At 42.8% G+C, this 23,915-nt stretch overlaps 1 protein-coding gene across 1 annotated transcript in view; it reads left to right on the forward strand.

Annotated features, from left to right (window-relative positions):
* Positions 1 to 20,803, forward strand: part of tet1 (tet methylcytosine dioxygenase 1) — a 29,057-nt gene extending 8,254 nt beyond the window's left edge. Inside the window, exons 3-12 of the mRNA XM_041947475.1 lie at positions 11,464 to 13,744; positions 14,242 to 14,332; positions 14,910 to 15,003; positions 15,399 to 15,607; positions 15,696 to 15,846; positions 16,180 to 16,269; positions 16,618 to 16,755; positions 16,929 to 17,105; positions 17,251 to 17,395; positions 17,506 to 20,803. Of these exons, the coding sequence (XP_041803409.1) occupies positions 11,464 to 13,744; positions 14,242 to 14,332; positions 14,910 to 15,003; positions 15,399 to 15,607; positions 15,696 to 15,846; positions 16,180 to 16,269; positions 16,618 to 16,755; positions 16,929 to 17,105; positions 17,251 to 17,395; positions 17,506 to 18,569 (4,440 nt within the window). The 3' untranslated portion in view covers positions 18,570 to 20,803. The remainder of the gene's footprint in view (positions 1 to 11,463; positions 13,745 to 14,241; positions 14,333 to 14,909; positions 15,004 to 15,398; positions 15,608 to 15,695; positions 15,847 to 16,179; positions 16,270 to 16,617; positions 16,756 to 16,928; positions 17,106 to 17,250; positions 17,396 to 17,505) is intronic.
* Positions 20,804 to 23,915: the final 3,112 nt, after the last annotated feature.

Below are 23,915 nucleotides of genomic sequence, written 5' to 3' on the forward strand. Positions count from 1 at the left end.
GAACGAAAACAGCCAACCATTCATTTAATATTCCTATTCAAGGAAAAAACAATATTTCCCAAAAATAAATCCAAAACACTTTAAGCCAATAGTACTACCCTTGCCACTTGTCAAGTTTGGTAAACTGCAGAAACACATTTTTCTTTTTCAGCCTTGACTCATAGTCCTACATGCCTTCCATATATGTGGCGATCGTATCTTTCACTGGCCATAAAAGGTATAAAGCCACAAACTCTTAAGAGGAAGAAATCTATGCAATTACAAGTGATTTGAGTCTGCAATGGTTTGCGTGACCGCACAATAATAACAAGCTTCAACATCTGCAATTATTAAAATAGACATGATGTTCACTGTGATGCCTTATCTATCCTAAACAAGCCTCAAGTCTCATCAAGTTGACTGTTATCATGGACTGAAATGAAACAACTAAGCTGCTATAGAGCTTGGCCTGTCCCTCCATATTCTGTCACCTGAAAAAGATACCATCTCCTTTTCAGGAGATGGTATCAAGTGAGTACAGGTTCCCCCTCATATGCATGTTGGCACGTATGGGACATAAGCGGGGCGAGGTAGCAAGAAATGTTCTTGAAATGTCAGAGACAGTGCCAACATTTTCACAGAGCCAAAACATTATGACCAAGCAGAGCACTTACTACTCTCACTCCTCTGACTTCTCCTCTTCCTCGGTACAGACACGCTTTTTATTACACAAGCTTGCCTCTGATTAGGGCTGCTTTGTATTTTCTGTCAACCTGGTCCAAGCCAATTAAATTTAAAACAACCCCGTGAGGTAGTTATCTGTAATAGCTGCAGGGCTTGGGTAGTGGCCCAGAAAAAGGCTCTGTGGACGAAGGGGAAATGTCTGTTTTATTTGATTTGAGGCTCAGTTATTTGGCCAGAGCCCACTATACATCAGAGCAGATGTATGGCCCGGGTTGTGCCAGGTTGAAGGCTTACTTCGAAGCAGAGACAGTGACATAATGATCTCCACTCAGATGCAATCTGTTTGCTTTAATGCACATACAGCTGTCATTCATTTACAAGTCTGTTTCTTCATCAACAACAATGCAGAGAGTTGTATAACCATGGCAGTTTGGATCTGTTTTAGTATCTATAATACAGTATTTATAGTTCAGCAAGATATTTGTAGAGTTAAACTTTGATACCACTAATGCTCCACTGCTGAGCCCTCTTAGGTCCTTTGCATCTGTGGGTTTGTGCCGTGTCCTGACTGTTGTAAGGCTCTAAGTCCCTGGATAAGCTTTGAAGTCGTGCCACTTGGTTTCTCTGGGTGAAAAGAAATCCTCACTTTGCCCCCCAAAAGAAATGCCACTCAAATCCTACCAAGGGCACACAATGGCCTCCTTCTGGAGAAACCAGAGCTTATTCATGCATCAGCCTGACCTGCCTAATTTGGAATATAGCTTATACACCTGAGGGGGATAAAAACTCTAATGTTCTTACTCCCTTGTGTCATAAAGAACCTCTACCCCAGAATGCCATCCACTAACTTGTTTTAAATGAAATTAATTCATGTGCTTGTTTATGGTTTTGCCCAGTCCATTTTCCCCTTCGTTCATCATTCTTTATCCTCTCAGTTGTCCGTTGCTGTACAGTATGTGCAGTCACTCTGTAATGCACCCTGGGGGTTTACATGCATCTGTCTGTGATCTGTGCAAGTGGATGCATACACACGTGCAGTCATATTGCCAACACAGCCTACTCAGCATGTTTTACTAGCATAAACTTAAGTAAGCCTCATTGTGAGAGGATCTGGGGGCCCCTTGCTGCGCTGCCTGCACGGTGTGTGTGTGTGTATTTGGGTCAGTGTGTGTGTGTGTGTGTGTGTGCATGTGTTTACATAAACTGATGGACCCGCTCACCTTTCTCTTCTGTCCTTCACAAGGTGAAACACTTATTTACACATTTAGCCACAGCAGCTCCAAACCTCAGCAGACCAGAGCTAAGATAAGAGTTAATACTTCAGTGTGTGTTAGTACAGATGTTTCTCTTCTAGCTGCTAACCAAAGGACACAGGGATAAATACATGAAAAGACAAAGCAGGCCGAAGATTAAAAAGAATTTTTTTTCCGATGCAGTCAGGTTTTAAAGTTCATTCCTCCTCTCCTGGAGGTGTGAGATCTGGAGTGACCTGCTTTCCGTTCATGCTGACCAACCACTGTCAGCCCTTAAATTGAGTCCATGTGGGCTAAGGGTGTGGTGTTGAATGGTGCACATTTCCCTTGAAGAGTGGGGTTGTAGAATGTTACATAACACAGTGAAATGGAATTTTGAATGTGAATTCATTGTGTCCTTAAAATAGCCTCACCCATGAGTTACAAACTGTCCATACAGGAAGTGTGAAAACTACAAACATGCATTTGTATCTCTCTCTCTCTCTCTCTCTCTCTCTCTCTCTCTCTCTCTCTCTCTCTCTCTCTCTCTCTATGTGTGTGTGTATGTGTGCAAAAAGCTATTGTGTAGACATATAGTCAAAGTCTTGAATCCACAGATGTTCCTTTGGAAAAGTGAGTAGTGTGATATATGAGCAGCCTCTTGGCTCTGCTGAATATGAACTATACTGATGCCTCCTCTCAGGTAAGACACACTTCATGGTTTCAAGGCTCTCTTCAAGGGAAACCAGCCTTCATACTGCGTCTGACTTCACAGGATCCAAATGCAAATGTTTGTGTTTGCATATTGATTTGTGCTGCTTGTTCTTAGTGTATAAACATTTGTGTGTCTTGGTCTTTTGGGCGTTGACCTGTGCAAAGAGGTGTTTTAGTCTGTGTAATTGTGTGAGAGTTTGTGCTTGAGTGGACTGGATGTGCAGCATTGGGACAGGTCCAAGCATGGAGTTATGTTTTCCCATTTTCCCATGGTTGTTACCTCTCACACACACACACACACACACACACACACACACACATCTCTGCTCGGTATAGCACAACCCGCTTTTTTCCTCATGTGACCCTTGCTATAGAGCATGACAAGTGACAAATGAAGAAAAGAGAAGTAGAGGAACCGCCTCAAAATACTGCCCTTCATCAGAGATCTGTTGCCTTTCCCGTGCAAATGAGAGACAAGTTTACGTTAGCGTCGGCAGTAATGGCAGTAATGACAACGACTGGCAACAATCGCATTTGGCACGGCTCCACCACTGGGCCGGTCTCCAGTGGGTCAGCCTCCAGATGTGTCAGAGACAGTTTACGACTGTGGTGCAGAACGACTTTATTTACCTCACTTGCATGCTCATGTACTGCAGCTTAGGGTGATTAATGTCCAGACTACTTGTTCATAACGAGAGCTGGGCAACTCGTTTAAGGGAAAAAACATATGGGACACTTAAAGAGCTGAAAATTAAGGGTGCGGTGGAATATTGTTAGTAGTTGTGGAGCATTTTTGGATCGAGGCATGGAGTGGCTGCAGGAAGAGGACTGTTTCGAAGGCTGAGAAGCACGGTACAGACAATACAAGTCACGCCTAATTTTAACGACATGTTCTTGAGATAGAGATGTATTGTAATGTGCATGTTTTTGTAAATTATATTGTCAGAAAGATAGTTTATTGTGGAACTGAGCTGTTTGTTTAAACCGAAGTTACAGCCAGAGGGAAAACTGTTTTCATTTCTGTAAACATAGGTGAGTGAAGTCACAATTTCTATGTATCATTTAACTACATCTAGCTGTTGGGTTGTACAGTTTAAAAGTCCATACTGTTATATTATATAACACAGGAAATGCTTAAGGGCTTCAGCAGCACGTGTCAGTTGATGGTAAAATGGTAGCAGTTGGTAGGTGTGTATCTTCCCCAGGGTTGTTTTGTTGTTTAGGTAGGTGCAACCTGTTTGACAGTCTAGTTTGTCGACTATGCCATGTAAGTCAAACCTGTCAGACTACCTGTGAACTTCCCATTCAGAGGAGAGCTCAGCCATAAGTGCCAACAGTGAATCTGAGAATATCTTATTTGTAATAACCCAGATATGGCTCACTCCAATTTGGTTATCATGAAATTTGGGATAAAACAGTTTCCATTGTAAACATATCCTGATGTAAGGTGGGTCTAGTGCTTCCATTACTGTTAGTCAGAAAATAACTCTTGAGTTATATGAGTGAATTACTGAATTATGTATATTTTGGCACTTGTGAATTGCCATTTCAGGGTTAAACATTAAAAAGCTACAATATGTGCACATATGAATTCTAAATGTGCAGACAGACTAACCCACAGTGTCATTAAAATAGCTGAGATATAATATAAGAATATGTTGTTGTGATGTGGATGAAGGTTTTCTGTTACTGACTGTTATTTTGTGGGGGTGAAGTTTGCTCCAGCGCACCACACACATACCTTTTGTATATTCCAAGTGTTTAGTCTACATCTGTGTTTATTTCATTGTGGATCTTGTGACTATTACTGTTGCGGTAAAATGACTGATGTTAAGTATAACTTGTTTGTTACGCTAATCACGTATTCATAGATGTGCACAAAACGACCAACTGCTTGAGGGATGAAGGTGTCTGAGGGGCCAGTTTGAAGTTGTCCATTCTGTAACATAAGTCAAAATAATGTGAGAAAAACAATTGCACTCAGCAGCCAGCACCATGCATAAATTCTTAAAGACATTCACTATCTGGCATTGGACCAAGGCACTGGTTTTGAGACTGTTTGCCGTGAGACTCAAAATGCATGAAGCCAGAACAGGCAGCAGTTTGGCTGTGATAAGTTATAAGCATCTAACTGACCAACTGACTCACTGGCTGACTGGCTGTCTGAACTCTGTAGTGTGATGAAACAGCCTTGCAACTTTGGCACTAAGACTATGCTTTTTTAATTTTGCAATATAATTTTCAAAACAGTGTAGTTAATGTTAAAATTAAATGAAAAAACACATGTTGGTAAATGAACCGTGGCATGCATTAATGTTGTCACATACACTTTTTTCATTGGGTTTCACTGAACTGATGACTCAACTTATCCCTTTTATGAACCACATTTGATCATGTGCCATATTGGCTATATTTCAGGCCTATTGGGTGTAACGTGTTTATGAATACCTTTTAAGATTTGGACATGGCTCACTGCTGACAGTAATGACTTCATCTTCCACCATGACGTGCTTGTGCATTTGTTTTATTCACCCCGATGTTTGGGTATTTATTGCATGCTGGACACTACGCTGATATAGTTTTTATTGTTGTGTCTGGGTTAAGCTGCACGCCCTCTGCTTCCCCAGTCAAACACACGGCTGAGGTCGGTTGCTAGAGTGTTACCGACAGGCACTGGCTCGGGCTGCCTTCATGTTTCCTTGTCCTGGTGTGACCTCAACATCTTGGCCACATGGTTGCCTTTAAAAACGGGGAGTTCTTTACTCTCTCATAACATTTTTCTCTCTTTGCCTTTGGCTTTCTGTCTCCTTGTTTTTTCTCAAACCACAGCTTTTCCTCAGGGAATCTTTTAGAAAGAGAACAAGGCTTTTGGGGGTAGATGACAGAGGTTTGTTGAGACTGTGAGAGGCAGAACCGTATGGATGCTGTGAACATCCTCTTTCCTGTTCCCACCACAGTCCTCCGCAATGTTTCAAGATCATGTGGGAAATAGAGGTACTGGAGAAAGTTATGCTGCCACGTGGATGCCGCTGTTTGTAGTAGCTTAAAAGGCATGGCATGATATGACATGCTTCATACCGTGTCTGACAGGACAGACTGCTCTGGTTATAATGCCTCAAAACTCTGGGGTGGTAGGTTAAAAGGGTCATGTCATGTTTCCTTCTGCTTAAGAGAATGAGTATTTTGCTCAACATTAGGTGTAAGATTAACTAAAGGTTATGAGGGATTTTTTGATTTGTTTGCTTTTTCGATGAGCTGATGAATTGTTTATCTATAAAATGTCAGAATGAACATCAAAATTTCCCAGAGCCAAAGCTGAAGTTTTCAAATGGTATGTCTTGTCCGGCCATCAGTCTAAAACCCAAAGATATGCCATTTGTATTGATATAAAAGAGGGAAAAGAAACATGTGATACAGTGGGATATTGGATTTAAACAGATTATCAATGTATCCTCAGTTTATCCTCAAATGAAATAGTCAGTTTTCATCAGTTGTAGGTTTTTGTAGTTTTTCCACATATATTATTCAATATTGATCAATTAGTGGAGTAGTTTTTCATGAGTGGGGTAAGGCATTCAGTGAGAATCCCCAAAAGGAGTGTTGTTAAGCTGCTTCAGGGGTTAATTTCTCAGTGGTGACAGAGTTGTTTTTCCGTGGTCCAGATCCAGCATATGTGCAGTGTCCGTTCCACAGCTTGCCTCCAATCCATGTGTGTAGGGCTGGAGTAAAAAGCCCACATAGGGGATCCTTTGTTTAGGAGAGTCTAGGCATGGAAGATAATTTACAAGCCGCTAAGGTCCTCACGCCATTGGCTGATGAGGCTCTGTCTGCATCCCGTACGTGTGTGTCTATATGTCTGTGTGTGTGTGTGCGGCGCACGTCTGCTGTAGCAGCACTTTGCTACAGTGGCTCACAGTCGCCCTAGTCATGACACCCAGGAGCTTGCCCTGCACACGGCTACTGTAGCCAGCGTTTTCTTTTGAGGCTGAAGGAAGGCAAAGCAAGATGGCCACCAATACCTTTTAGGGATATGCTGCCTAAACCGGAGGGGCTTCCTCCGAGGACAGACAAGGTAAAGGCAACCGGAGTGTTCACCCTGGGGTCTATTGTCTCGCTGCAGATGGGTCAGCTACAGTGGAGCTCATCTAGAGGTTATCCTCCGTTCTCTCTCTCTCTCTGCCTCCCTGGATTTAGCTGATTGGAGCATTTTATTTGGAAGCTGGTGTTGTTATTGTTCCTACTGAAACACTCAGGACCTGGGCTTCTGTGTGTGAGTGTTTGCCTTGTCTTTTCCAGGTGGGTTTAAAGGATGTGACTACAAAGTCAGCAATATAGAGGTCAGTTTCCACAGTAACAGACACCCCTTTTTTCTTTCCCCGTCGCATGTCATTTGTAGCCGTTGTACTGTACGAAGACCCTCTTTGCTTCCCCTTGTCTTTCTTGCACTCTTTCTTGGACAGCCATATTTTTGCACCTGCTGTTTTCTGACTGCTTAGCAGAGAAGCGGAGCGCTTGTAAGCCTTGGGTTGTAACTTGTAATTTGGCAGGCTTTACTTGTTTGGCTGCAGCAGTAATGGTATTGTGTGGTTTCTAGAAAAGGTCCCACTATTACTGATGCTGTCTTAATCTGTACAATTTTATCGTTGATTAAGCTCTGATTCATGCTGGTGCACCGGGAGGCAGTTCTTTCAAGTTTATTAGGTTTATTACCACCTATTAAGCCACGTTCTTTTTCTTTTTAAGTAGTGTGTTGACGATGTGACATTGAGCGCAGACAGGAAACACTTACTCAATGAATGAAGGAAATTCTCACGTGTTCAGAGAAACACACATAAACCACTACTTACACTCTCAGCCAGGAAGGAAGCGCGCTTTTTCAGTCTTTCCTTGTAAGAGTGTTGTGAGCTCCTAACGGCGTATGATTTCTCGCTCTTCACACAAAACAATTTTTTTTTTGTTGAAGTAGTTTAGTTGACGTGTTTGAATTCAGGTGTATATGTATGTGAACATGTTTATATGTGTATAAGAGTGTGTTTATGTGTCTGTGCCGTTGAGTTAAGAATAGATGCACACTACTTTGAACTTCCTTGGAGACCCATTAGAGAAACAGAGGGTTGTTTGGATTCAAGAAGCGGTCACACTTTTGTTGCTAGGGTATGTCTCTGAACCTGTGTTTATGTAAAGCGCTCACCCTTCGCTACTCGAGTGTATGGTCTGTTGATTTGTTAAGCTCTTACAGGCGCTACGGTTACAGGATACAGGTTTGTCTAACAGAAAAGAAGAGGACTGTGTTTGCATTTACAACAGTACAGTACAGCGTGAGTGACTTTAGGCACCCTGAGGCAGCGGCAACAAGCACAAACACAAAGACACAGCTCTAACACATCACAGACCCAGCTCTCTCCAGAGACCCAGTGACTAAATGAGAGCACATGACTCCGCATTTACATCCTGCATTTGGCTTTTTTTGTTATCACAAGGCTAAATGTAACGTAATTATAAACAGGGGCTGCACTTTGATGTCAGCTTCAGGTCCTGAGCACTCGGATGCGCAAATGGATGCACATGCATACGCGTGCATAGAGACACACGTGTGTCTGGTGCAGTGCTGGAAGCCAGCCAGCGCTGCTTTGTCATTGAAAGCAGTTTATTGTGACCGACACACTGCCTTTTCCCTCTCTCTCTCTCTCCCCCTGCTCCCCATCTTTTTCACTCATTTGAACGTCGTGGTGGCCCATTTCCACATGCTGCGTGGAGCTTGTATCTCACCCTGTTGCATAGGCAGCTTTGGTGTTGCCTCAGCCTGAGCTCCAGCTATCTGTTGCATCAGCAGCGTGTTTCTAGTAGTAAGGCACAGTCCTGACAGTCATGGAGAGCACAGTGGACTGGGGGGCAATAGGGACTGAGAAAAAAAGGCATCATGAAAACCACATCTGTGGAACAACTTGGTGACAAATTAGCCCTACCATACTAATGTTGTCTGATCTCAACATTTTGTTCATCACGAACAGCTCTGTGGTCACCGCAGCCCTCCCTTGCATTGTCAAACAACAGGGAGGAGGGGACTGCCAAATAAACATCCCCCCTACACGTCTTTAATATTGTTTTAATAAACTGCTTTTGGCAATGTCCTTGAATTCATGTGAATAATGGGACAGGAATGTACAGAAGATGGTGTCATGTTGAAATATTTCTAGCACAGCTACAGTGGAGTTAAAAACGAAAAACATTTTTAGCACTGTCTCAGTGGTAAATACCAGATTTACCAGTGTCAGTCCCACATTGTCGAAAAACAAGGACCTCTATCTAGAACAGCATGTTTTCTAGAAAAAACATCGCAGAAGAGGTAGATAAAGCATTTTTCCAATGACATTTGCTTCAACTGTCTCAACAGCTTGAGCACATTACATTTTTACCCTCTTTCTTTGAAATTCACACAGCAACATCGCACATCTTTATCAGAAATACAGTCTAGGTTGAGAGTCAGTCAGCATACCAACATAAATGATTTTGAACACTTCATCACAAAGTAAAACACTGGAATGCAGTGAATGCTACAGATATGGTATGTGATAAAGTACCAAGATGTTTCTTGAAATACAGTCTTGTTCTTTTAGCCCAAACAAATTATATTGTAAAGCCATCTTCATACTTAATAGAGGATCTTTGAAAGTTTGTTTGTCCTTGTTTTAAGACATTTGTGAAGAACTTCACACAGCACAGCAACAGGAATCCTTAAGCTAACCAACAAACCCAATGCAGGAGATTGCTCAGTATTAATCCTCTTAGACCTTTAGCGCTGCCTTTGACAGCTTTTGTTTTCCAACTTCAGTTGAGTGCTTTTAACTCTGGAAGCCTGCTTCATCTTTTATTTTTCAATGCCTTCTTCCTCATGAATGAGAGCCCATGCTTTTGCTCAGCAGCTATCACACATGGGACGTCACAAGGCTCAACCCTTTTTTCACTGTACACGCTTGAAAGTCAAACACACTGTTCTCATTTTATCCAGGATGTCTCAGAACCTTTTAAGTAGAACAACCCAAGCTCCAGCTTTGGGTTGATTTTTAGCAGCAGTATGACCTCACAGATTGCTTTGCGAGAAGTAGTAGACTTCAGCAGGCTTAGGAGGTGGAGCAGGTCTGAGATAATCACAGGGTTAATGGTTCAATTCCCCACAGGTGTCCTAGCACAAGACACTGATGCACCTAATGGTTAGGCCACTGCTGCCATCAGTGTGTGCATGTGTGAATAAGAGGCACATTGGATAAAAGCAATATATAAAATATATATAATCCATTCCATAATCCACCAGTCTGTTTAGTTAAATACAGCAAAAATAGTATAGTACATCCATGCAACTTAGTTCATGTCCGTTGGAACTGTACAGAACAAAGCTGAACAGAGCACATGTAACTGATAAGCTCGAGTGTTTTTTGTTTGGTCTGTGTGTTCATAATGGCTGGTTTATAATGAAATACTGTTGCTGCTTACCCTCTGTCAGCGCAGAGTGTGCATCTCCTGCTGTAAAATGCATTAAAACAGTGGCAATGATAGAGTTTATGAGAGTTTATGCTAGGTAAACAGTGATAAAGAATGGAACTCCAGCTTCCCTGGAGTTGCGCTAGTTCATTAGAGGGAACATTGGATGCCTCACACACACACAGACATAAGCATACAGTACACACAGCTCACAGTAATACACACGTTTCCTCCAGCTCCTGCAAAGAGATCCTTGTGTCAGCTGAGCCTTGGCACATGATGCAGTGTTTTATTTAGTTTCTTTTATCTTTGTCACACTACAGTGTTTTTAATCAGTCTTCCACTGCTGAGGGCTCTAACTCTGAATGTAATTGGGGGTTAAATCTCAAAATAAAAAGCAGCTTGACTTCCATTGATCATATGCTTCTCTCAAGATGATGAAAAATAAAAAAGACTCAGTTGCAGAAATGCTGTACATAAGTTCAGAATGGATTTGCATTAGTGCCCTTTCAGTTTCTAAAATGTAAACTACAATATTCTGGCACAGAATATGCAGTAGCAAATTATGTCCTCAAAGCCTTAGCATCTATTTCTCCCCAGATCAGTTTATTTTTTTCCTGCTTGTGGAGTTATGGCTCTGATTGTCTGCTCTAAAGACCGTCTAATGTTTTTGTGTATTCAACATGGCTTTTGGGTGCAATCAATACATCAATACTGTGGACCTTTGAATGGTTGTAGCTTTTCTGGCAATCAGAATCCACCTTAACTGAAGGGTCAAGCAGTGCTCTCGCTGCACTGTGTCTGGATAAGACCCCAAGTGAGTTAATCACTCACTACACAATGCACAAGGGTTAGCATGTGTTAATAATCACATGCACTTGCATATACATGCATTCATGCCCAGGAACACACCTAGAAACCCAGCACAAACACAACATGTACATGCACGTTGCACACATGCCCTCAGTAACCTACTGGTAGTGACACAATCATGAACTGTGCGTGACTCCAAATGTTTACTCGTTGGCTCTCGGCTACCTGTGGGTCTGTGGCTCTCAACACCCCACAGCTCAGGCAGGAATGTAGTCCTGATTGAAGCCTCGACTGTGAACTAACACAGTTTAGCTTTTTTATTAGCTCTGTTTAGAGATCGGTTTCGGCAAGATTTATAGAAAGCAGATTCTTTGTTTTCACATGCCATAATATTTTCCACAGCCTTCATAGTGGCTGCAGCAGATGCTCGTGCCATGCTGGGAGGCAATCTGTTGTGCTGTGTGCCGTGACTGTTTAGAACAAGCTGAATCACTGTATACTGCCAGAGCTTGTTGAGTCACCTCTCTCTTCTTGTTTCTCTCTCTCTGTCTCTGTGTCTCAGGTGGTTCCAGAAAGTGGGTCGGTAAATGGCAAAGGCAAGGCACAGATGGATGATACCCACACGGCAGCAGAGGAGGATGAGGGGGAGGAAGGCCACATACCTCATACGCAATCTCCCCCCATCACCCACTCTCTCACCCACAATCTGGCCTGGGACCAAGCAGGACAGCCAGCACTTGTTAAAAGAGAGACCGGGCAGGAGCTGACCAGCATTGCACTTCACCAACATGTATGCTCTTCTGTGTCTTTTCAGAATGGTTCTGCTGAGAACCTGAAAAAACCTAATGGTGCTCATATGACCACTGGGTCACACTCTGATCTGAAGTCTGCATATAAAAGGACTACAGTTGCATCAGAACCTCAAAGGACTATAATAACTACAGTCCCTAAAGATTGCTCTGAGAATGGACCCAACACTCCTCCGGATGACATGTCAGTTCCGCTGAAGAAGATCAAACTGGAGGAGCCGTGGATGTGGATCACTGAACAGGCCACCACACAGCTGAGTGATGAAGATGAGGTCTGCGAAGACCCGCTGTCCACGCTGGCGGCCGTGGTGTGTCTTTCTGTCACAGAGAGGAAGGGACTGAAGCAGAAACTCTTCAGCTCACAATCTTCCATTCTTTGCTCCATCAAAACAGAGCCACCAGATTTGCACTTCATCAAGAAGGAGCCCGAAGACTTAAAGAATGACTTGTGTCAGAAAAGCACTCCTGTTAGCCTGCAAAGGACTCTGCAGCCTATCAAAAGTGAACCTCCTCCAAGTGTCTTGCTACCAAGCGTGCAGTCTTTGGCAGAGAAGAGAAATCTTAGTTTTGATCAGGCAATTGCTATTGAGGCCTTGACTCAACTGGCAGCTATACCTCAAAACACCCCAGGGTCCATTAAAGCTGAAAGTAAGTGTGAACATCCCATTTCTACTGCTGCCCCATTTTCAACCTCCAATACAAATACAACCCTGCAAGAAGCCAAACCCACAGCAGCTATCCGCTACAACAAAGTCTCGGTCATCAGCTCACCACTACACCAGATGTCAGTCATACGCCCTCCTGTGGCCAGACAGGGGAATGTCATCCAGTGCTCCCCAGGGTTGAGCTCTAACACAAAGCTGTCTCTGCAGGACGTCTTAGAGGCCAGCTCAAACGATGAGAAAGCACCCTGTAGGAGGACAGAGCAGGGCTTTGGTTCTCATGTCATCAAGTCTGAATGCAGCTATAAAGATCCCAGTGACCTGAAGTTCAATAAAGATCATGAGCGGCTGTTTGGGGAGGACAAAGACAGTGTTTTTGGTAAAGTGAGGAGAAACAAAGATGAGGAGGAGGTGGCAGCTCAGTTGGCAGACCTGGCCTTCATCATCCAGTCACGACACAACCTGCAGTCAGAGAACAACCCTCCAAAAGGAACACCCGTGTCAGCCATCAAATACAACTACAACTCCCAGCTACCCCAGAGTCAGAAAAAGACCCTCATAAAAAAAACAAAAGCTACACCTTCCAAGCCCAGGAAGAAGAAGGTAAGTGATGGACTGCATGAGGGAATCAGCTGCAGGACCCCCCTTTCAAAACGCATGCCAAATGGAGAGATGCCCCACAGGAGCAGAGGCAAGAAGATTCTCCCACAGGGGAAATCAGGCCTTCACCACAAGAGGAACCTGTTCCTACCTCAGGCTCAGATTGACCTGAAGAGATACTTGGCTGAGGCTGAGGAGGAAAGGAGGCAACTCATCCATCACAGTAATGCACACAATACAGCCCTCTCAGATCCTCAGACTTCGAACTACAGCACTCTCATGAGGATCAACCACATTCGTAGTCAAGAAAATCAACCATGGTCCCTTTCAAATGGTCCACTCCACCAACACAATCCATGCAATGGTCATGCTGCAGGACCAGGGCAGGAGTGTCATAGGCATTTGTTATCTCAGGTAGCGCAGCCCTGTGGTGGGCTGCAGCACGGTGCTGATCCGAACACCAGCCCAGCCAATGCCACTTTCCTCAGCCACACCACTGGGCACCATGGTCTGGCTAATGGCTTCTCAGGGGCTCGGCAGTCCCCTCCCCCAAGCCAGCAGGGCTACTACAAGCTGGAGAGGTCAGGACCTATCTCTGTCCTGTCCACGGCTACTGATGGGGATCTTGGCCACTCTGCAGAGTCAACTCCATCCAAGAACAGCATCAACAGCTTTCTGGAGTCTCCTATGAGTTTCCTGGATACCCCCATTAAGAACTTGCTCAATACACCTTCCAAGAAACAGTCTGATCTTCCATCCTGTCAATGCGTGGGTGAGTTGATGCTGCCTAACATTTTTCAGAAAACAAGGCTGTTTGCCTTGGTATCAAATTAAAAATATTCCACTTTGTGACTAAACCACGCTGAAAGTTTGTTTTTGAGTAACACTGCAGTTCTTTGACCTCAAAGTCTGCAGTTTTATTTTCTGTTTCTCTCTCTAATGCAATCACACACACACAGACACACATGCTAGCTATGTCCTAATTCAGGGGCCAGTTCGAGCAAAAGGAGGCCGCATTTCTCTGCCATATTTGGAGGAGGCTTTGGGATACTTTGTGGAGCCTTGTTGACCCTTGTTATGATGTATTTGGTATTGAAATGTGGACCTCTAAGATGGTGGCCCCTGAACTGAGATCCAGCTACATTTATTGTGTATACCACATTCACATTAATCTGATTCCCTCATCAAGAATGTCTGTCAACAGAGGGTCAGTGTTTATTTGAGTTTCTATAATGCCTAATAGATCTTGATTTTTTTTGTTTTCCACAGACCAAATCATTGAAAAGGAGGAAGGCCCTTACTATACTCACCTCGGGGCAGGACCTAGTGTTGCTGCAGTGAGGGAAATGATGGAGAACAGGTAGAGTAGACTCTGTTTACACATTGAGTATATGTGGGTGTGTTTTCTACCAAACATGCTGAGAGCCTACGAGTCAACCACAGGCTCGGTGGAATGGGGTGGGGTCACAGCCAAAGAGTCTGTCATTAAGAGGAAGCATTGCTGAGCCAGCTCAACACGTTCACCCTCTGTCTCGGCTACACACACGTACACACAACACATGCAGCGTGTTGAGACAGGAAACCCCTCGAGCTGAGACGAGGGGCCCGTAAACCAAGATGACAGCCAGTTATAAACAGCTTGAGGTCCATCACAGTCCATCTTAAAGCCACACTTAACTGAAAATATTCATTCCTGTATTCTTGAGTTTTTCAATGACAAATCCATTTTTCCAGTCAAAGTAAAGACTGTTTGCTCTGTACTGTCTTGTGCATTTGTGTATATTAAGCCATCACTACTGTCTGTAGTAGAAATGCCATTTGACATGATTGATTTGCTGAAGGCTTTGTGTTGTGTCAGTTGCCCTCAAGTGAAAGTAGCAATGCAAGGTTGTCTAACGCGTTGTTTCTCTTTTTTGTGTGGTGTTTGTGTGCCACAGGTATGGTGCCAAAGGAAATGCAGTAAGGGTGGAAGTTGTTGTTTACACTGGGAAAGAAGGAAAGAGCTCCCAGGGGTGTCCGATAGCTAAATGGGTATGTTGCTATTGTTTCTGTTCATGTTAATATCCTAAATGTCCTGAAGATGCTGTATGTTGAAGTGTTCTTGTGGATCCCACTGTAGTATATTTAGAGGCAGAGACGGAAGTCACTCCCAGATTCTTACCCTTACCACAACCACAGCAAACCCTTAGCTGCCCCCAACCATGTAACCGTAACCAAAAAATATATTTTCAACTTCATCCGTAAACATAGACATGTCAAGGCTTACACCTAAAGGTTACAAGATTAAACTATTGCCCAATTGTGTTGTTTGGCAGGTTAATCACAGCACTTCAAACCCATTACCCAGCAGGGACCATAAAATGCATGTTTTTGCTGTCATTCATGCTGTTATAACCTGCTTGTTTTCTTTGCGCATCATCCAACAGGTGATCCGGCGTGGCAGTGAAGAGGAGAAGCTGTTGTGTTTGGTCCGCCAGAGGCCAGGGCACTGCTGTGACTCTGCCGTGTTAGTGATCCTCATCCTGGCGTGGGAGGGAATCCCTCGGCCGGTGGCGGACAATCTCTACCAGGAACTCACGCGGTCCCTTTTTAAATACGGCTCCCCCACCAGCCGTCGCTGTGCCCTCAATGAAGAGTTAGTACCTCTTCCTGTGTTTTGCAATGACACTACATCTTCCAAGCTTTGTTTGTTTCATTATCTCCCTCCGCCTCTCCATCTCCAGTCGTACGTGTGCATGTCAGGGATTGGACCCAGACACCTGCGGAGCTTCATTTTCCTTTGGCTGCTCCTGGAGTATGTACTTCAATGGATGTAAGTTTGCTCGCAGCAAAGTGCCCCGCAAGTTCCGCCTGCTTGGAGACTACCGGGAGGAGGTGAGGGAGTGGTCAGCTTCCACAAATCCTAGAGGAAATCATCTATTACAATCTCTCCTGTTTTTTTTTTACTTGGTGTTGTTGTGCGCTAGCTTCTCGTTATTGTAGTTTCAGTTTTTACTGTATGTTGTGTCAGACAATGTCTGTTGCTTGTCTGCATTCTATCTGCAATAAAGGCAGACTTGTTTGATCAAATCTTTGCGAACATTTGCCTCCTAGTGGCTTATGTTGGATATGACAATCACAGCTGAAGGTGGAAAACTTTAAACAAACAACAAACTTTTTTAAACCAGCTGTTATTCACCCCAAAACTCCAACATGTTCTGCTTTTAGGAGGAGAAGATAGAGAGCAACCTCCAGAGTCTCGCCACTGACCTTGCACCACTCTACAAAAGATTGGCTCCTGAGGCCTTCCAAAACCAGGTTTGAAACATTAAATAGCTGCCACACTTACCTCTGATAGTCTCTGAGCTGCCTTAGGCTAGTATTAACAGAGTTCCAATAGAATAGGTTTCTCAAAGTACTGCAGAGCCTCACTCCAGATTGCATCAAGGACCAGTTGATGCTCCGGATCTCTGTATTCTGCTGACTGTCACATTAATTGTTGGATGAAGCTTCATTTAGTTCATACGCAGCCAGACTCTGGCACAGCCTTCCCGTAGATTTGAGAACATGCACTTCTCTTACAGCTGTCACATTAAAACTTGGCTTGAGTCTTATACTGTCTTCACCACAAACCAGGCTCTTCTCATTTTCTTTCACCTCTCACAGGTGGAACATGAGGAGGCGGGTGGGGACTGCCGGCTGGGCATGAGGGCAGGACGTCCCTTTTCTGGGGTTACAGCGTGTGTGGATTTCTGCGCCCACGCTCACAAGGACACTCACAACATGAATAACGGCAGCACTGTGGTAAGCAAGCGAGCTACAAGGGTGACATCATGTTATCTACTTCTATACCGTATGTCTTAACACACCACCAACCCATTTTAAAGCTCATTGGTTCTACTTTTGGTTGAGTTCTTTGAGCTACTGTTTAGGTATGCCCTCCTGTTTGGTTCAACAACTTTCCTCTTGTCTTTCAGGTTTGCACTTTAACCAAGGAAGATAACCGTGCAGTGCGTAACATACCAGAAGATGAGCAGCTCCATGTTCTGCCACTTTACAGGATCTCTGACAGGGATGAGTTCGGTCAGGTTGAGGGCCAGTGGGCCAAGATCCGAAGTGGTGCTCTGCAAGTTCTGTCTTCCTTTCCCCGAGAGGTGAGTGTGCAGGAAAGCAGCTTTTACTATTCATTATTATTATGTTGTTTTTCTTTGCCTTTTTCCTCAGTTGTTTAAGGAGCAAAATGGAAAACATAAACAAGTATGATGTTTTAAATCATTGGGGTTTTTTTGCATTTATCAGGTGCGTCTACTGGCTGAGCCAGTAAAATCAGCCCGTAAGATAAAGCAAGAGGCTCGTCTAAAGGCTCAGGCGGAGAAACTGGAGAAGAAGCTCGGGCTGACTCCTCTCACTCCTGGGAAAGTGAAAAGCGAAACCCCCAACAAAGGTAATAAATCCAAGTCTTTCTGTTTCACATTAAGTTGAAAATGCATGAATGCTTTTTGATTATTACATCAGTGTTTTTAAAAAGAAATTTATTTTCTGCATCCACAACAGAGCCTCAGGGCTACTACAGCTCACACAGACTACCACCCAGACCCGCCAGCGTTGGAAGGTACATGCCGGACAGGAATCAATCCAGCACTTACAGCCAGAGCACCAGCAGCTACCCCACTCTGGGTGCAGGGGTCACCCCACAGAAGGAGGCCATCTCCCCCAACCACCCTGGCCTGCCTGGCCTCCAGTTTGGACAGAATGGCTCAGCTCTTAATTATAAGACAATGAGTAACGCCATGAATGGTTATTCTCCAGCATCTGGTGACCAGAGGGTTACGTCAGAAAGTATACCTCCACATCATGCTCTTAGTGACTACCCCCCTACTTTTAAAACTGAGCCCAACGAGATGCACTGCTCTCCTCTATGTAGACCCTCCCCCAGTGGGAGTGCTCCTCCTTCCTCCTCCTTCTCCCCCAGACCTACCTCTGAGGGCCTCTTCAGCAGGCTCAATGGACTCCACAGGGCTGCAGGAGATGTCACGGCAGAGGTCATGGGTCATGGCCTCCCTCCGCTCTCATCTCTCCCCCTTCCCCCACAAACTCCCCCTCCTGAACCCGAGGAAGTCAAGCAGGAAGAGGTGTGGTCAGACAGCGAGCACAACTTCCTGGACCACAATATAGGCGGCGTTGCCGTGGCACCGTCCCACGGCTCCATCCTGATTGAGTGTGCACGGCGGGAGCTTCACGCCACCACCCCTATCCTCAGGCCAAACCGCAGCCACCCGACCCGCATCTCCCTGGTCTTCTACCAGCACAAGTCTCTAAACGAGCCAGGCCACGGGATGGCCATGTGGGACGCAAAGATGGCCAAGCGGGAACGGGAACGGGAGGAGGAGGCTGAGCGATTAAGGATGGAGGACATCCCGGGCGGCGGTGTGGGGAAGAACGGCAAAGGAGCTGGAGGAGTGGAGCTAGAGGACGAAGCAGGGGAGGAGGCAGAGGAGGCAAGGAGGATCATGAATGTCCCCACACGTCAAACATGGACTCTTCCGAGGGATGGTGTCATCACCGTGTCCCCTTACGCTCTTACGCAAGTGACGGGCCCCTACAATCGCTGGACTTAGTCATCATGTTTTACACACACACACACACACACAGAAAACTCCTACACCCTGTGCTTCTGCCTTACCTCAATCAACTTCAAACTGCTACTCTCATTTTTTCATTGTTTTCGTTGTGCTTTTCTAATATCTGTTTGTTCACTTTGTCCTTCTTCATCTCTGCCTTCAAAGTGATGAGGAAGACCAAAGTTTGTTTGCTTTTTAACTGTGAGTTTCGGTGTTGTTTTTATTGTAAAGAGATGGTGCTTTGAAGCATTTTAAAGACGTTTTTAAACTGGTTTTATATACATGATTAAGAACAAAAAAAGATGTGATTATTTATTCTGATCATAACGATTTCTATTTAATTCCTGGTGTAAGCCTGTTTACTGCAAGATTTCTATGATAACCTGCATTATGTGTTGACACTCAGAATTTATGTTGTACAGTAGGACTATGCTCTTTATTTTCAGCCAATAGTTCTCTTTTTGGAAGAAGAATCTTGTTGGCTTTTACATTGGTGCCATTCTCACTGTAACCTTTGTTTAGCAAACTCATTACATCACACATTGTAGAAAACAAGACTAATATTGTGCATATATTTACTACAGATTGTCACATGTAGCATCGTGCTTTTCCTTCTGCTGCCTCTGACTTCTGATGGCAGTTGGTGAAAGAAACGTACGGCTTTGGTTTGTTGTTTTATTTTCTCTACGTCTGGATGGTTCGTCTTTTATTCACGGATATGTATGGCATATTAAGAAGCACTTTTTTGTTTTCCTAAACTTAACTTGAAAAAGGTCCCAAAACATAGGCCTAAATATGTATGTACAGATACAGAAATATATATGACAGTTTAGCATGAACCCAGTTTTATTTTTACAGTATTTCTGCATTTATTCGATTGAAAATGGCATACATATCTCATGAAATTTGAAACTTAGCATAACGAGGACTCATGAAATGCTGCAACAATGAAGTGCTTAACATTATTGGCACTTAACTTATGTTCACCTTCTGAAAAAGGAATTCGAAAGTCGTTCATAGGGCACAAGTGTGGTTATAGGATTTCAAAAAGTTACTGTACATTTTAATGGTGCTAATGAGACCTCTGTTTTTTAACAGAAATCACAAAGTGTCAGATCTGAATACGAAACCATGTTAGCCAGTGCTGACTAATTCAACGATTTCTTCTTTTGCCTCCTCTCTGCTCTTGTTGAAAACCACTCAAACATCAGTTCCCACTCAGACAATTGCCTAAGATGATTTCGGGTGCTCGACCCTTGTGAAGACTTTGTTTACAGATTTTTTTTACAGGGTCTGAATAAGGGGGTTGGTGTCAACTCCTGATGAATCAGGATTTTTACTTTTTATTACCCATGAAAGAGAAGCTCTTCACTTTAAGAACTCATCAATGAAATTTCAGCACAACTGATAAAGACCTTTCACTTACACTAACACTGGTGGTGTAACTTTTCCTGTGAGAAAGATTTTGGACTTTTACACACTTTGACTTCCTTGTGGTGCTAATAGGACAAGATGTCAAGGTACATACATTGACCTAACTTGGTTGTATACTGAACAGTGATGGCATGGTGCTTTTTGGAAACTCTGCACACACTGATCTGCTATATGATTCAGTACAAAGGTAGTTTTATCATTTCTCTGGATTACTGGCTGACAAGAGACTGAGATGGGTTAGTATCCCAGCATTGATCATGTTGTTTTTCACACACCAGTAAAATGCAAATTATTGTGCAGATGTCCATCTAGAGTTCAAACGTCTTCCTCAGAGAACCAAACTCTCAGACAAGTCTCAGAAATCACAACATACACACAAAATGAAATGAATGTAAACAGTTTTCAAAGATTTAGAAAAGACATTTTTGAACATGACAAAGTTACAGTTGTAAATGTTTGTTTTGATTTACTGTGGGGGACATTCTCAGTCCACGTTGAGAGTCTTTGTATCAACGAGGAACTAACAACTAGCACCAGCATTCAAAAATCTGAAAAAAAAAAAAACTTTTATTAGTAGAAAATGTGTAAATATGTATGTGAACCATATTGTTTTTACTGTACTGTTGATGGTGTTTAGACAATGGATGATCTTGCTTATTTTGAAACTGAATTACTGTACGTTGCTGAAAGTATATCCAGTTTAGACTTGAGAAGAGGCTAAATTTAGCATTCCTTTTATGGATGGCTGATCTCTTTCGGGATTGTGAAATAAAGTCATATTTATATTTTGGACCTGATCATGATTTCCTCTGTCCTGATTTGTTGTGTAAGTGTGTGCGGGTGTTTGTGCACATGTGCTTTGTACAGTATGTGTGTTATGAAATCTGTGTTTACACAACTTTGACAGTCAACAATTTAGGTCAGGCATATGTGGGGTTGTTTTTAGGTGTTTTTTCTGTGACAGTTTACATCATATTCTTATTTTACATATGAAATAGGCTGATCTGTTTTAACAAGCCAAACAATAAAGATTTTATGGGTTAATCTTGACTCAAAGAAGCCAAAAAAAAAAACGTATTTTTTTTTTCTTTCTGAATTTCCCACACTAGCATACTGTATGACTCACTGCTGTGGAATTTCAGTTTAGTAATTTGGACCTTGTCCTCTCAATGTTTGGGGATGAATCACTACTTGTTTTTGTTCAATCTGTCTCCAGAACTGAAAACATGATGTTTTTTTTCTTCCTCTCGAATGATGTAAGAAAATCATTTGCTTCTGACTCAGTGAGATGACTAACTTCAACAAACACAGGGAGCATCAGAAGTTAACTCCTATCTAAGGAAAATTTACATAATACAACTTTCCAAAAAAGTTGGGATGCTGTGTAAAACATACATAAAACCGAATGCGTTGCTTTGCTAATCCTTTTTTAAATATACACAGTTACAAAGACAGTATATGTAATGTTTGACCTCATCAACTTCATGTTTGGATCATTCCACAGGTGAACAGGTTGATTGGTAACAGGTGATAGCATCATGATTGTGTATGAAAGGAGCATCCTGGAAAAGCTCAGTCATTCACAAGCGAGGATGGAGCGAGGTACACCACTTTGTGAACACATGATTGTATAAAGGATGTTAATACATGGGTTGTAGTTTTTACCATAGCACATTGAGAAATAACTATTGAGATAATGAATCAACATGCTGAGCTCCACTGTCTGTAGCTGGATGCTGAATGTGAAATATTATCAAGACAGCTCCGCACCTGTCTTTTGGATATTATTTTCAAGTTAAGTTGGGATGCACTGATCCAACTCTATCTACTGATGCAGCTTCTGATACTTCAACCCAAGTACGGATTCAATACCACCAGTCCTTTTCCCACATTTAACATCTGACTGTGTGGAACATCATTTTCATGTTAGGTAACATGAGCACATGAGCAACTGAGAAGGCAGCATGCAGTGACTCAGTGAAAGCAGTTGTGGAAGAAGTACTTAGATCTTTTATTTCAGTAAAAGTTGCAATACCACAGTGTAAAAATCCTCTGTTACAAGTAAAAAATCATGCATTCAGAATTTTACTTAACTGTATAAGTACTAGCATCAACATGTATTTAAAGCACCAAATTTGCTGTGCAATTCCTGGAATGTGATCAGGCTGAATGATTAATTAATGATTAAACACCACCTATAAAGAAGTACTAAAGTACATTTTATTCATACTTATTTATACGTATATAGCATTTCAGAATAATAAACACTATATTATTGGATTAAAATTATTGATGCATTAAGTGTACATCATTTTAATGTTGCAGAGGGTCGAGGTGGAGCTAATTTAATTATGCAGAGTAGCTTGTGAATTTCCCTCAGGGGATCAATAAAGTCTTATCTCAACCTATAATGATATTTCATAATCTCCTTGTTGTTTATATGTTGTATTAACAATCTAAATCTGTAGGTAACTGATAATTTATCAGACACATGTAATGGAATAAAAAGTACGATATTTGCCTCTGAACTGAAGTTGAGGATAAGTATTGAGTTGCAGAAAATGGTACGTGGTAAGTGTTTGAAAATTCTACTTTAGTGCAATGCTTTTGAAGTTCAAAGTTTGGGATGTCAGAGGTGCTGAGTGACTCGCTACATCTGCTTGGCTTTTGTCAACAAGTCCAACCCCTTTAAAACTGCAAACCATGCAGCAGGCTAATGCGAATATAATGCACAGTAAGAGCGAGGTGTAAAGGAGGCAGAGCTCTTACTCTGTGTTTTCACTGCCTCACTGTCATAGCAGCCTCAATCTCTTGCTACACTAAGATGTCTGTCAATGCTAACAGCTCATCGAACATGGATCCATCACTGTACTAGTTATGGCGTGTCATTAGAATAGATGGGGAAGCTGCGTCACAGTCAGGTTTGACAAATTGCAGCAATGGCCCTCGAGCTGAGACGTCGGAGACAAACATCCTGAGGGCACAGCTGCATGTTGAAATAACACCTGGCAGCAGCAGCAGATGGACTGGCTCCATTTACAGTTGAACAGTAACAGAAACATGAGAACATGAGGTTAATGTAGCTGATTTATATCCAGGATTTAAGATGTGGTTAGATAGAGGGGTAGAGAAAATTCTAGATCTGCTGTCATTTAATCAGCTGTGTGAGAAATGTGATACTCCAAAAAGTGAATAACATTTCTTTAAATATTTACAGCTGAAAGATTTGATCATATTCACACATAAGCAACAGTTGTCTGTAATATTGTCATAAATTGAAGAGATAACTCTCTCCCACATAAATGGTAATGGGCAATTCTCTCTGTTTTATGAGGTACTGTTAACACATTCAAAAGATTGATCTTCCAAAAAGCTAGAGGCATGGAGCATTGATGGAAAGGAGGATATTCATGAAGCGGATTGTAAAACGGCTTGATTCAAGCCCCAGAGCCAGTCTCTTAATACAAAATTCAGGTTATTGCAATACAAATGGCCAACGTGAACGTATATTACGGCTATCAGGTTAAGTCAAATGTTCTCCAGTATTCCTGATTTTTGTGTGAAGTGCAGAGTGGAAAAAGGTACATTAAATCCTTGTTTATGGGAGTGCACAAAGCTACAGCCATCCTGGAAGAGTGTGCTTGAACGTATGAGCTTATAGTTGGAAAGGAAACTCCTTTACAAGCCAGACTCTGTGTACTGGGATACACCCTGAAGACTTTGTAGTAACTCTGCAGACTGCAGCAGTCACAAACTTTGGACTTTTACAAGCCAGTAGGATAATTGCACTATTAGGGAGGAACGTTGGTGTACCTTCTGTTGGAATTTGGATAAATGAAGTGGTGGCCCGTCTCCCCTCGGATTTAAAGTATTTGTGTTATTTTTCATTTAAACTTACTGGCCTTCAAA

Source organism: Chelmon rostratus, chromosome 11, assembly GCF_017976325.1.
Source record: "Chelmon rostratus isolate fCheRos1 chromosome 11, fCheRos1.pri, whole genome shotgun sequence".
Lineage (NCBI taxonomy): Eukaryota > Metazoa > Chordata > Actinopteri > Chaetodontiformes > Chaetodontidae > Chelmon > Chelmon rostratus.